Source organism: Mustela nivalis, assembly GCF_964662115.1.
Source record: "Mustela nivalis genome assembly, chromosome: 5".
Taxonomy (NCBI): Eukaryota; Metazoa; Chordata; class Mammalia; order Carnivora; family Mustelidae; genus Mustela; species Mustela nivalis.
In genome coordinates, this window is record NC_139024.1 from 45,938,430 (window position 1) to 45,953,135 (window position 14,706).

The following is a 14,706-nucleotide window of genomic DNA, read 5'->3' on the forward strand; positions in this document are numbered from 1 at the left end:
CTGAGGCAGGCTCTGGAACCCTGAGTTGCCACTCCCACTCCCTTAGACTCCTCATCCCTCTTAACATCTGACATCCCTGCAGGGTGACTGTCCTAGTGGATGCCCTTCTTCCTCACCTCCACCCCAAGACTGTGGTTTTCCCACACTTGTATCGGTACCTCCTACCTTACTCAGACCTCTAATGGGCTGAACTTTTCATGAAGGGGAAGAATAGTGGTCAGCCAGAGATGGGGTGGGGCTGAGGCTTAGAAACACAGTTATCGGGGCAACTGGGTGGCTCAGTGGGTTAAGGCTCTGCCTTTGGCTCAGGTCATGATCTCAGGGTCTTGGGATCGAGCCCCACATCGGGCTCTCTGCTTAGCAGGGAGTCTGCCCCCCCCCCCAACCTGTCTTTCTTCCTACTTGTGATCTCTGTCAAATAAATAAATAAAATCTTAACTGTGTTTGTTAATCTCCCTTGAGGCACTTCTGGTGCCAATGGCACAGTCCAGTTTGAAAATCAGTGAAGTAGCAAATTGGACAAATTTCTTTAGAAATATCTTTAAATATCTTTAGAGCAGGTGGCGCCTGGGTGGCTCAGTGGGTAAGCCGCTGCCTTCGGCTCAGGTCATGATCTCGGAGTCCTGGGATCGAGCCCCGCATCGGGCTCTCTGCTCAGCGGGGAGCCTGCTTCCTCCTCTCTCTCTGCCTGCCTCTCTGCCTGCTTGTGATCTCTCTCTGTCAAATAAATAAATAAAATCTTTAAAAAAAAAATATATCTTTAGAGCAATGTTCAGCAAACTATAGCCCATGGGCCAAATCTAACCTGTGGTGTGTTTTAGTACAGTTTATGAACTAAGAATGGATTTTACATTATTTAAAGCATTGTAAAAAATAGAATACATAGTATAATATGCAACAGATCATATATAGCCTGCAAAACCTGAAATATATGCCATCTGGTCCTTCTGACCTCTTCTTCAGAGGATTATTATTTCTTAAACATCAATTCTTAAAACTAGACTTTGGACTCTGGGGCACCTGGGTGGCTCAGTCTGTTAAGCATCTAACTCTTGATCTTGGCTCATGTTGTGATCTCAGGGTCATGAGATTGAGCCCCACATTGGGCTCTGCACTAAGCGTGGAGCCTGCTTAAGGTTCTGTTTCTCTCTCTCTCTCTTCCCCTCCTCCTGCTGGTACTCTCTCTTTAATTTAATTTAAGACAAAACAAAACAAAAAAGCTAGACTTTTGACTCAGGAGTTTAAGGTTGTGTTTCTTGGAAAAGACTTAGGTTCTTGCCAGTTAAATACAGATCCATATGCCTTCAAAAGGAACTAGCCAGAAAATAATCTTAAGATTTTCTAAGGGAAATTAAGAGGCCTAATCAGGATTCACACCTGAACACATGGTATGATCTCTGTGCTTAGATAATACTCAAGTAGATGGCCTGCCTTCTGTGTTTAAGTTATTCTGAGCTGCTGGCCTCTCCCTGCTGTCTACACTTAAAACGGAATCTGAAGGTTCGGTACCTCTGTTACAATGCTAAATGTATTTTAGCTTTATATGAGGACCATTTCTCTATGTCTTCATCACCTGCTGTACTTTTGGTCCCTAGTGGACAGGGAACAGACTGTATTTTACTCTCGATTGCCTATACCAAATGATTTGTGTTTGTAGTAACTTGGACTTGCCAGTTCTTTCATAGTCCTACATCACTAGATTGTTTTATTTATTTATTTTTTAATTTTTAAAATTGACAAGTTTTTTTCTCCTGTACCTTTTGTTTCATGTAATCCTGGTCTCCTTATCAAAATCCTGTATGTCAAATGACAATACTTTATTGTAAATAAAATAGTTTATAATTATTTGTAAAAAAATTGTACAAAATTGTACAAAAAATTGTTCAAAAAAATTTTGTACAAAAAATTGTAATACTAGTCTTAGAAGCAAGGATATTTCCCTGGCTTATCCATTTACTGTTCAAATAACACTGCTTGACCTGTGATAGGCACTGCAGGCCTCCCTATGCTTCCATAGTACTTCTTATTTATCAGACCAGTACAATGCAGTTTTTGTTTGTTTGTTTTGTTTTGACAGCCGTATCTCTTAGAGGGGATAGGGCACTGGGGGCCAGCCCAGGCACTCCGTCTGCACCGCCTTTCACTGGCACTGCTTCCTGAGTCCTGCAGCTTCATCACAATAGGAAGCTCAGGAAGGCTGGAGAAGGGCTCAACGCACAGGGCCTGGAGCCCTTCCACTGGTGGACAGCTGGGTGGAAAGAGCTGGTCAGAAGGCCAGACCCACCCACTGTGCATGTGGCCGCACCATCCAGTTGGTGAAGCCACACTCTCCCAGTGTCTTGTCGTCATCCAGATACTGCTCATCGGATGGCCGCTTGAGGATGTCCTCAAGGATGCACTTCAGCCCGAGCACGGTGCTCCACTCCTTGGTGTCCGTGAAGATGGTGGTCCTATGGTTTTGGATTATGAGGAACCTGTCCCTGGGGTGGTGGGCTGCCCACACCCCCCAACCCCCTCCCACAGTATGGCCTGCTGCTCCTGGCCCTGGCCTGGCCAACACGATGTTTTCAGGCTCCCTTGCGCATTCCTGTTACTTGCCTGTGTCCTACTTGGGGTGGGCGGTGACGGGCAGAGAAGGTATCTTGTTAATGGTTGTAGTCCCAGTACCTGGCAGTTACAGAACTCAAAGAAGCTGTATTGAATGAATGAAAGAGAGAGTGAATGAATTTAAGAAACTGTGCTAGGGTCATGGGATGCAAAGATGAAAAAGCCATTGTCTGTTGATGTCTTGAGTCCTCTGACAAAATATTCTAAGGAACAAGTGCCTAATGTACAATAGACCAGCATTAGACTGTGCTGATTCAAAGAACCTGAAGTTGGGGCGATGCTGGGAGGAATTAGTGGGCTTTAGGAAGGTGGACGGTGCAAGCAGAATGGCTGTGGGAGCAACCCCAGGAAGGTCCAGGTTGGAGTAGCTACAGGAAGCATTAGGATAGAGAATTGGGGCACAGGATCACTATTAGCAATGGGGGAAAAGTGCACATTTATAAATGCATCATTGCCATAAAAAAAAAAAAAAAAGCCAAGAATATTAGAAATACATCTCCAAACTTTCATGTTACAGTGACAGTGAAAAGTACTCTCTGACCTGATCGAAATCTTGTATAGAATGACTTCCTTTATGATCCATTCCCTGCTATTCTTTTGGGGGCAGTGACTTTAGACAGTAGACTGTATTGAAGAGAAACAGATCCTTGGCCATTTTTGTCTGTTTTATCATGTGGTTTTCATCCCTGAGAAGTAATTTTTTTTGTGTTTTGTTTTTAATCACCAGGGAGCCTAAAGAAGGGGGTATGCCCATGGATATTTCTGTAGTGCCGTGCTCACTCCAGGTGAAGACCCCGGAAGGCTGCACAGAGCTCCAGCTTCCAGCAGAGGTCAGGCTCGTGCCTTCCTCCTGCCGAGGACTGCAGTATGTCCCGGGAGAGGGACTGCACCTGCGACTGCAGGTGCGGGCAGAATCTGATGCCAGTGAGTGATCCCAGCGCTCCTGTTTCTGCATTTAGTTGTTCATTGTAGATCAAAGGTGATTTTTTCTTTGAAAAGTTGACCTTTTCCCAGATGAAAAAGCCTGTTCAGCAGCAGCATAGAAAGAGCTGGTCAGAAGGTTCTTTGTCAGCTCTGCCAGTTATTAGCTGTGCAGTTGAGCTTGCTGCTTACTTTTCTAGAGCTTTGTTCAGTGGGCTGGGGGTGAAGGGGTGGTTAGTGGGTTTTTTTTTCTTTTAGTAGATTTTATTTTATTTTTAAAAAATATTTTATTTATTTATTTGACAGTAGGCAGAGAGGTGGGGGTGGGGGGAGCAGGCTCCCTGCCGAGCAGAGAACCCAATGCAGGGCTTGAACCCAGGATCCTAGGTTCATGACCTGAGCCAGAGGCAGAGGCTTTAACCCACTGAGCCACCCAGGTGCCCCTAGATTTTATTTTTAGAGTAGTTTTAGGTTCACAGCAAATTAGCAGAAGGCACAGAGATTTCCCACATATCCCCTGCTTTGTTTCTTTAATTGTGAAATTACCAAGCTCACAGCATTGATAGGAAGATGAAATCAGATGGTAGTTGTGCAAGACCTGGTGGTAATTAAAGCGTGACATAGAAATTCATCCAGTCAACAAATACTGCCTTACACTGTGTGCTAGGCTTTGATCTAGGTGCTAGGGATACAGAAGTGAACACTCTCATGTTCAGATAATGAACAAATAAGTTACTCGGATATAGAGAAAAGTGCTGTGGCCAAAGAGGAGCACAATAATGGGGTAGGGAGTGACTAGGGTGAAAGGTGGTCAGGGAAGGCCCCTCTGAGAAGGGACAATATTTGCCCAGAGAACTGAGTGATAGAAATGATCCCATCCATGGAGAGACATTTTCAAATAGAACACTATAGATACAGATTTTGAAATTGAGTTTCATGCATAATTTGATTTTGGTTATTGCTATGCCTGTTATATTTCTAGTATTTTGTTATTGCCAGGTTGAGTCAGTAAGATGGTAGAAATATTTCTCAGAATAACTTATTGAATAAAATTATTGGCTCATTGCATCTCTTCCCATGTAAGCAATGTGCTTTGGAGAATTAAAAATGATGTGAAAAGGGAAAATAGTGTATAACAGACCCGTGAGATGCTCATTATCAGGAAAGGATTATGATTCTTTCAACTGCATTCTGAGACTTCGTGGCTGCCTCATCTATACTAAGCCTTTCATTTGAGCTTCGTGGAGTCTCGAGGTGGGGTCAGCAGGATGGTTTTGAAGAGCCATGTAGGAGATGTGGAGCATTCCCCCGAGTTCTCTGCTGCTTTTTTCGTTGGAGAGTAATTTTTACTCAAGTCCTTAATCAGTGAATAACTAGTCTTGAGTTGGGCAGAGTTGGATTTAGGAATAAGGCATAGGGAACCAAAATGTCATGGAGCTTAAGTGACATATCCACATGCTAAGAATGACTACTGTAATAACCATGGAAAGAAGAATGGGGTCACCAAGATGGAAAACAGACTGATGATGGAAACTGGGCAAAGGTGGGCACAAAAGCCGCATTGGGGTATTTTCAGATCTGCTGGTTTTCTGGATTTGTGATCTTAGGTCCCATACTGAGGAGGTATGGGGTCTTCTACAGACACAGTTGGTTTGTTGCCTGCATGGTTAATGAATAGCAAAACTTGAACTATTAAAGAAAAGTTAAATCAGCAAGCAGGATTGTTTCATTGTAACTGTAGGACAGAGTAAGTTGGCTACTGATTGTTGGTTCGCATATTGCTTGATTCCATTGGTCTGCTCTGGCTTTACATTTTTAAAACATTTTACTCAAATATCTGAAAAGGAAGACTTTCAAAGCCCTGTTCTGCAGTGCATGGAAGGATATGCAAAATAGATCTCAGTACTTAATAGCCTTAGCGCTTTTCGCTTAATAAGTGGTGAGTAAATATTTGCTGAATGAATAAATATCAGACTGGTGCATACTGATGTTGACTTGAATCAAAATGTAGTGTAGGAAGACTTGACATTGTTAGCATTCAGTTGTGTTTTGAGATTTTTAAAAAATTTTTTTAAAAATTGACTTTTCACCTGTAAATGTTCTTTTAAGGCCTATAGTAAGCCTATTGTTGTGGTATTCTGAATGGAACATAGGTCAGATCAGGACCCTTGACATGGAAGTGGCTACATAAAGTCTGAGACAGCACCAACATAGGATTCATCCCCAGGTGGCAGTGCTTTCCCGCGATGCCACCTGGTCCGGCAGTTCTGACTTGACCCTGAGCGGTGGGAATCGTGCTGGGTGACCAGCAGAGGGGAGTGTTTCACTGAAAATTTGTTTCTTGGTTTGGAAAAGACTGTTTTGGATGACTTATCCAGGTCTACTTAATATCTGCTCAAAATTAAAGAACACCGTTTATTTCACCTCAGTGCTACAGGGATTGGCAGATACCCCCAGAAATTAAAAGGATGAATTTTTAATTGCCAAGGATTAAACTTTCTACCATCAGTCTTTAAAATCTTAACATACATACAAAGTAACATAAACCAAGTTCGAATTGCTTAATTCTAATAAGTATGATCTCATTCCTTTAAATTTTTTTTTACAGACATATTTTCGTGTGTGGATGTTTTGTTTTGGGGGAGTTTTTTGGGAAATGAAAGTTTCCTTTCTTCATGAATAAAATAATGGAAACTGAGGGAATGCTGTGCTTCACAAAATGGAGGAAATAATATTTTCCACAGCTTTAATCAGAAATCGAGTTTTGCTCTTAGAAGATTGAATTCTTCTTAGGAGCCATTCCATTCCCAGGAACCTGTCCAATGAAGACCAGTTTCAGGATTCTTCTTGTTTGTATGTACTGGTGATCGGCCAGAGTGGAATTAGACTTTGTTTTCATCAAATTAAACTTAAATTTAAGAAGTAGAAGCAGCAGTCACACTGATGAAAAACTGGATGTAGGACATAGCCGAGGAAGGCTGAGGATGGTGAGGCCCCTTGTAGTTGGTTTGATGTGAAAGCAGTTGTTCCCTTTCTCCTTTCTTAATGTTGGTATTTATGGAATGAGTGAAATAACTCACTGGTATGTTACAGGCATAATCTGGGGCGATACCTAGCTCTGAAACACTTAGCAAAATCTGTTGTTTTTGAGAACATGTCAAAATATTTGCTTCTGGTTGAATCATCAGATAATGCTAATTAAATGTGTACTTCTGGGTGGATCGTAAACAATGTTTATTGATAGTAATTTATTGTGGCTGTTAAACTCTTCAAGTATGTTAATATATTTGTCCCACACCTCTGAGATTTGCTCTTTCATCGATTTCTCTTTAGAACGGATTTCAATGTTTAATCAAAGCTTGCAAGCCCAAGGATGTTGCACATTTTATTGCCAGTCCTGCGGTGAAGTCATAATAAAGGACAGGTAAGGAATGTATTTTACATTGATTAATTCTGTGCCTGGCAATGCTTTTCTTTTTTTCTATCAGTATTGTTGAAGTAATTACCAGGGAAGCTGTATATGGCCTTAGAACGAGAGCCAGCTTAATGTCACTTTGAACAAAATCAACTATAAAACTCTCCAGCAATCATAGAGCAGTTAGGGCTTCTAAAGGTGACAGAGGGGAACATAGCGTGCTGGTTTTGAGGGAGGAAGACTTATCTTGATGGAAGCCTGTGCTGATCACTGAAGCATGTCTCCTCTGAAAAGAGGCATGGGCTCTGGTGCATGTTTTATCCATCATGTTGGTGAATGAGGTTTGTTCCACATTAAGCAAATTTTCTAAATCCCAGAGGCTCTTGCAATGCATCTTTTTATTTGGCCTATTTCTATTAGTCCCTTTCGAAAATCCATTTCCTATTTCCCTGCTTATTAAAACAGAGCATACAGAGCACAAATTAACCTTTTCTTGATGATTAGGTTAATCTTATTACCTGTCCTTGCAGTGTGCTGTGATTATTCTGTTGAGATGCGAAAAGGCCTTTTGCTATATTCTTTGTATTCCCAAGGTGTCTCTTTTCGTTATTTTTTCCATCTTCTCCTTTCCTTCTGTCAACCTACTTGATTCCTGGGCACAGAGCCTTTCCCCTGAGTTTCAGCTTCCACTCGTAGGTTGGAAAGACAGATCAAAACCTTATTGTTGTTAACCATCCTTAAAGAAAGAAGTTCGATTTTTTCATTAGATATGTTTCCTCTGAGATGGGTACCTGAGACTTATCTGGGGATGGCTCCTTCTCCACTTCTGAAAACTGCTCCTCTTTCAGTGGTCCTTGTCTCAATGAATGCCAGACTCTACCTGCACAGAGCTTCCTCTCTCCCCTGGAATGTGCCCCACACCCCCTCTCTCCCTCTAGTTAGCTACTACCTAAATTTATCTGACAGGGCATCTGTTGCCAGGAGCCTTCCCTGAACCTTGGGTTAGTTTATATGCTCCTCCCAGGTCTATTTGCCTGCTTCCCATCTGAGCTGCAGGCTCTGGGATGTTGGAATAGTCTTATTGACCTGTATCCCTGTATCTCTTACCTCCACTCATATTTAGAGTGCAGTGTAGGGTAGTGGCTAGTGGTAGAGACTCAGAAGCCAGACTGCTGGGGTTTGCATCCACCATTTACCAGCTGTGGCTCTGGGCAAGTTACTTAACCACTTTCCCTATTCAAAAGTATAGCAGACAACAGGAGCTACCTCATGGGGCTGTTGGGAGAATCAAGTGAATTTAAATATTTATAGCAGTGCCTGGCACATAGTAGGCATTCAGTATATGATGGCTACTGCTATAATTATTATTCTTATCACCGTCAGCCCTAGCATCAGGCCACAGTGCCTGATGAATAGTGTACTCTCAATAAATTCTTCCTGGGTTGAATTGAATAAACAGTAGGATGTTTATTTTAGCCTTCCACCAGCCTCTCTTGCTTACTTTCTGATTCCTGGCGGTGCCCCAGGTAGATGAGATCATGGAAAGTTACCCTAGTATAAGTGGGGGGATTTTGAATGGAGCACCTCTGAGTGATTATCTTGGGTAGGAGATGAGGTGACTGAATCCACGGAAGAGAGGAGAATGTCCTTGCTCAGATTACCAACGGGCTGAAGTTGCTATAGAGTATGCAGTCTGTGACAGATCCACGGTAGCCTGAAATGTCCAGAGGATTCCACTTCATGTTGTAGTTAAACTCAGAAACTTGTGCTTCTCTCAGTTTGTTTCAGGCTTTGGTTGAATTCTCACATGAAGTTTCTGGAACATGCATGCCTATATAACAATGGGGGGACCTAGTAGTCACAGAAAGAGCAAGTGAAGTGCAGTGTAGCCCTCTTTCCTTGTACTGCTCCCCATAAGGGCTATGCTCATTCATTATTGGCCGATATTTGTGTTTCCTTGGGAAGGGATGATGATATAAAAAAATGGTTACCTGTAGTGATTTTTCCCATGCAGGAACTAAATCTTCTGGTTTTTGGTCAGTCCTTTTTCTGATCATGGAATTGAGAAGGCCTTACAGGTGAACCCGGCAGGACAGTTTCGCTCTCCCTAACTGTGACCATCTGGAGGCTGAGTGGTGTAAAGCAGGAGTGGGAGAATGGGACCTTGGGTTTGAACTCCAGCTTCACCACTTAATAGCTGGGGAGCCTTGTCCATGTCACCTCAGGCACTTCTCAAGTTGACATGAGTCTTCTTCGACATGTCAGGAGGCTGAATCTTGGCGATGGAGAAAACTTAGGAGCTTATTTAGGCCTAACTTCCATTCTAAACAGGAACCCCTGTTGGGCTTCTTTCTCTTCTTTGTAGAAAGAAGACCTATCACTTCCTGCTTAAAATTCTGTAATGCTTCTGATTTGTGTTTCTTCTTAAGTGGACATAATAAGGCCTGTTTTCCAAACCTGTCGGAAGAGTTAAAGGCTGTCATATATATGATAGCAAAAGCTTGACAAGCTCTTTTTAGTTGGTTTTATAGACTCCTTCCACCCCCTTTTGCACTTTGGTCTTATTAGCAAACTAGCAAGTTATCTTGTTTAGTGTGTCAGGTCGTTTTGATTCAGGACTCTATTTTTAAGGTGTGCCAGGGAAATGACCTTCTTTTCTCCCTTTTTCTTTCTGAGAAGATAAACATTGCCTTGACTTAACCCTTGCCTCGCTTAAACAAGGCTTACCCGAAACCCTTTTCCTGTCACACCTGTGTTTCTGGCAAGTATATGCCTCTTGAACAATGCAGAAAAATCTTTACTAGGAGATTCAAGGCTTTGCTTACATTTCACTCTTGGGCAGCATGCCCCATGCCGATTTGTTGGAAAAACAAGCATCCTCCAGTATCTGCACAAGGACTTCATGTTGACTTTTTGCATTAAACCCAGTGGTCTTCTCATTTTTCCCTCAGTTATCTGTTTTATGTGGGTGGTAAGGACAGCTTTTGTGCTTGTTAAATATAAAACAAAACCCAAAGAGGTTTATGTGTCTTATACTCAAACCCAGCTAACTCTAAGCATCTTTTCCAGGAGGGCACCTTGGGTTAGGTTGATTGATTGGTACCAGGAACTCCTCTGATAAGCGGGTGGAGGAGAGTTAACATCTGCATACTGGCTAGCCGTAATATCTAGGAATTAGTCATTTTAATTTTCTAGGCCTCAGTTTGCTTATCTGTAAAGTGAGTTGGATTAGATACAACTATAGGAGTCCTACCAGCAGAGAATCCTGTGATGAGTGAACCGCATAAAGTTGTACCTTGGGTTCTGTGATTGATGGCCGTTTAGAAAGTGCAAGACTAATCCTTGTTCCTTTATTTTCTTTATTGAAATTATTCTCGTCAAGCAAATTATAGAAATAAGGTACAGAGGACTATTTAATCTATTAAGACTCATTGATGCATGAAATCTGCTGATCATAGCAATCTTTTTTTCTTAATTTAGGAACATGTGATTTTAGCCCTCTGTTTTGGTCATTTGAAAATAGATAATGCCTCATTTCCTTACCATAAAATTCTCCAGTTTACATTTTTACTAGTTCAGAGTATTTGTATAAAAATTGTCTTAACTTGGGCACCTGGGTGGCTCTGTCAGTTAAGCATCTAACTTGATTTCGGCTCAGGTCATGATCTCAGGTTTGTAAGATCGAGCCACATGTTGGGCTCCATAGTCAGTGTGCAGCCTGCTTGGGATCCTCCCTCTCCCTCTGCCCCTTCCCCCACTCTCCCTCGCTAAAAACAGGTACAGTTTTTGATTATGCTAGGCCCTAATACCAAGTAATAATAATGACAGAATTTACTTTTTTGAAAAATAGTCTCAGAAACAGCTGCATGTTCATCGTGTGTAGAATTTGTTTGTATCTCCTAGAAATAAATTCATGCCGGATGTGAGTTACATACATCAGTTGGCCAAACAGACTTTCAGACATAAAAGCTTTTGATTTTCAGTCCATTTGTGAGGTCTCCTAAGGTCTCTGGACAGGCCTTCCTCATTCCACCTGCACCAGCAGAGCTGGATGTCAGCCAACAGTTAGGGAGGCTTTGAGAATTCTAGAAGGAAACAAGTAGAATGGACTTTATGGAAACATAAGAGATGTCAGAGTATCCAACCATTTGGTCCACTTGACAGGCCAGCTATAATTACAGTCTGAAACGAACTCCTCCTATGAATGCAGTCACTTTTCTTTGAAAGAGAACAAAGAAGGGAAAAATGAGTACAGGCACAAATTAGATTGTTGATAACATTTTTGGGAAAAAAACGATACTTTTATGAAGTCTAATTGTACTATGTACATAATGGTAATAAAATGTAAAGTTTGGCTCATAGCATTTGTTGTCTACCAGTTGGGCATTACCAGTTGAAGTTATCTAAATTTTGGCAGCCATACTTTGAGCTTTACATATTTGATGTTGTTCTTAAGATTCTTAATGTCCACTTGGTCACAGTCTGTGAAGGCTCTATGTGTTACCATTGTTATTATCACTAATGGTTAATTTTAAAGTTGAGGGGCATTTCATTTTCTTGTCTACATGTTTAGCATCATCAATCAATAGCATTGATTAACATTGTGTATTTTATTTGTCCCTAAAACTTGTGGTTAAGATGCATTAAAGGGCGCCTGGGTGGCTCAGTGGATTAAGCCGCTGCCTTCGGCTCAGGTCATGATCTCAGGGTCCTGGGATCGAGTCCCACATCAGGCTCTCTGCTCAGCAGGGGGCCTGCTTCCCTTCCCCTCTCTCTGCCTGCCTCTCTGCCTACTTGTGATCTCTCTCTGTCAAATAAATAAATAAAATCTTTAAAAAAAAATAACGAGCAAATTTTAATTTATTGCAAGCATGTGTTGTTGTTCATGTTATTTTAAGATAAGAGATAATTCAAGAAATCACTTCACTCTTTTTCTGGGCTTCAGCAGGTTTTTACCTAAAAACTGCCTTGAAAAAAAATGGTATCTATTTTATTTTGAAAGTTCTTTTGGGAAGTAGATCATATCAAAGTTTCAGAGTTTTCAACAGATATACTTCGAGTAGAGCTGTGATTATAATACATCCTTTCTTCCAAAAGGTTTTAAGTTTTTCAAAATACCAGAAAAATTCTTTCTGTTGTAAAAACACTTTTATCTTTGCAATGACTTGTAAATTAGGCACTTTCTTGCTCCTGATGTCATATGTAGATAGTTATGGGATATAATACAGCTTTTATTCATTGTGACACAGGCTCAAGTTCAGTTTGAAATACCACATTTTGTGCTAATGTGCATCAAGTCTCTCAGATCTCTGTCAATCTTGGTGCAGTTTCCTCTCTGTGACCACGTGTGAGATTTTGGCATCAGTGTCTTTTGCACTGTATTGGGAATCTGTTCATTGACACTACATGCAAAATGTCAAGAGACAGAGAATCTTAGTGCTGGAGAAGATTTAGGAACCTATTTGGGCCTGTTTCACACTCTAAACAGGTTCTCTTACTTGCTTCTTTATAAAAATTCAAATCTGACCTATCACATCCCTGCTTAAAATTATGTGATGCTTCCAACCTATCTCTAAAAACCAGTCCCTACCCCTTAGGTCGGCATGTCACACCCCAAACAGTTTGCCCCCATCCCACCTTTTCTGATGGTCTGCATTGTCAGGGGAGAGAATGTATTCCAATGGAAAGAATTCATTTTTGGAATCCAGAAGACCTGGGTTGAGATCCTGCCTTTATTCATCACCTCTAGCTCTGTGAACTTACACAGATGATTTAACATTTCAGAGCCTATCTTTCCTCCTCTGTAGCAGGGGAATCGAAAGTCTTACCTCATGAAGGTGTAGTAAGCAGTAAATGGAATAAGGTGTGTGTAGTGCCCACCAGAGGTCTCGTGAAAGTCAGTTAAATATGCAGACTCATGGGGCGCCTGGTTGGCTCAGTTGGTTAAGCATCTACCTTCAGCTCAGGTCACGATCCTGGGGTCCTAGGATTGAGCTCCGTGTCAGGTTGAGCAGCGAACCTGCATCTTCTTTTTCCTCTGCCCCTCCCCTTAGTTGTGCTCCCTCTTTCTCTCTGTCTGGAATAAATAAATGAAATATGCAGACTCACAACACTACCACATGCCACATTTCTTTGCCATCTTGCCAGCAGGGCAGCATCAGGAGCTCTGTCAGCAGGAGTCCTGTAGCAGGGGACTCTTGTCTTCCCATGTGACATAGTTCCAGGTATAAAGCCCCAAATCCACAATCAAGCAGGTGCAGGAGCTACCTTGAGAAGAGGCCTCATGATCGAAGCAGCCAGTATCTCTTGTAACAGTTCTTTGGCATAGTTTCTAGGTTCCTTGCAAAGAACCATGTTCAGGCAAGTCCAAAGCATGGCACCCTTATCAGATATTTGCAGCTCACTCATACTTCCTTTCAGTCCAGATGCAATTTACCAGTCAGGGGTCATTTTTACCATAAGTGATGTTGCCTAGCAATATAATTCATGCCTACCATCTACCTGGTTTCCAGGGCAACAGAGCTCACTGATTAAACCAAAAGTAGATTCTCAGGCAGCAAGGGAAAAGGTTTATTAACCCTTTTATCCCAGTGTATAACAGACTCAACAAGGGGCCTATAGTTATCAGGTTATAGTTATCCATACGTGCTTGTTCATTCCTTTAACATGTATTTAAGAACTTACACTGAGTCAGGTACTGTGCTAGACACAGGGAATACAGTTATAAGTTAAACAGTTACGGTGCTCATCCGTGATAGCCTTAATTCCTTTTATTGCCTGAAGAACTATTTATCTTTCAAAGGTCAGCTCAGGTATTCTTCTCTGAAATCCAGGTACACTCTATTCCCCTAGCATGTTGTGTTTATTGCCCTGAATCTGTGGGTTGGTTTTGTGAATCCATGAATCTCCTAAAGTAATATGCAGATGTTGTATGCATGTGGGAATATATATCTGAAGAAAGGACAAAAGCTTTCATTAAATTTTCAAGGGTGTTTAAGCTGTTCCCTCTCCCAACTCCCTGTGAACTTAGAAACATTACTTTTTTTTTTTTTGCCTTTTTTTTTTTAATTTTATTAACATATAATGTATTATTTGCCCCTGGGGTACAGGTCTGTTAATCATCAGTCTTACACATTTCACAGCACTCACCATAGCACATACCCTCCCCGAAGTCCATAACCCAACCACCCTATTCCTACACTCCCACCCCCTGCCAGCAACCCTCAGTTTGTTTCATAAGACTAAGAGTCTCCCATGGTTTGTCCCCCCCCATCCTGTCCCACATTTTCCCTCCCTACCCCACCTTGGCCCCCTTCACTGCCCCTCAAATTCCTCATATCAGAGAGATTATATGATAATTATCTTTCTCTGATTGACTTATTTCACGTAGCATGATACCCTCTAGTTCTATCCACGTAGTTGCGAATGGCAAGATTTCATTTTTTGATGGCTGCATAGTATTCCTGTGTGTGTGTGTGTGTGTGTGTGTGTATACCATATCTTCTTTATCCATTCATCAGTTGATGGACATCTAGGTTCTTTCCATAGTTTGGCTATTTCTCAATGGGGGAAAACTGTGCCTACACTGTGAAGAGTTTTGATCAAGAAAGGATGCTGTACTTTGTCAAATGCTTTTTCAGCATCTATTGAGAGGATCATATGGTTGTTGTTTTCTCTTGTATTAATGTATTGTATCACATTGATTGATTTGCATATGTTGAACTAACCTTGCAGCCCAGGAATAAATCCCACTTGGTCGTGGT

General features: G+C 41.6%; 1 protein-coding gene across 7 annotated transcripts in view; it reads left to right on the top strand.

Annotated features, from left to right (window-relative positions):
* UBE3D (ubiquitin protein ligase E3D) overlaps positions 1-14,706 on the top strand; it is a 155,285-nt gene that overhangs the window by 7,327 nt on the left and 133,252 nt on the right. For 3 of the 7 annotated variants that reach the window (XM_082731700.1, XM_082731698.1, XM_082731699.1), the window contains exons 2-3: positions 3,335-3,531; positions 6,862-6,952. In XM_082731700.1, coding sequence (XP_082587826.1) covers positions 3,335-3,531; positions 6,862-6,952 — 288 coding nt within the window. Of the gene's footprint in view, positions 1-3,334; positions 3,587-6,861; positions 6,953-14,706 lie in introns of those variants that run through there. The other 4 variants (XM_082731702.1, XM_082731701.1, XM_082731704.1 and 1 more) reach the window with 4 other exon arrangements.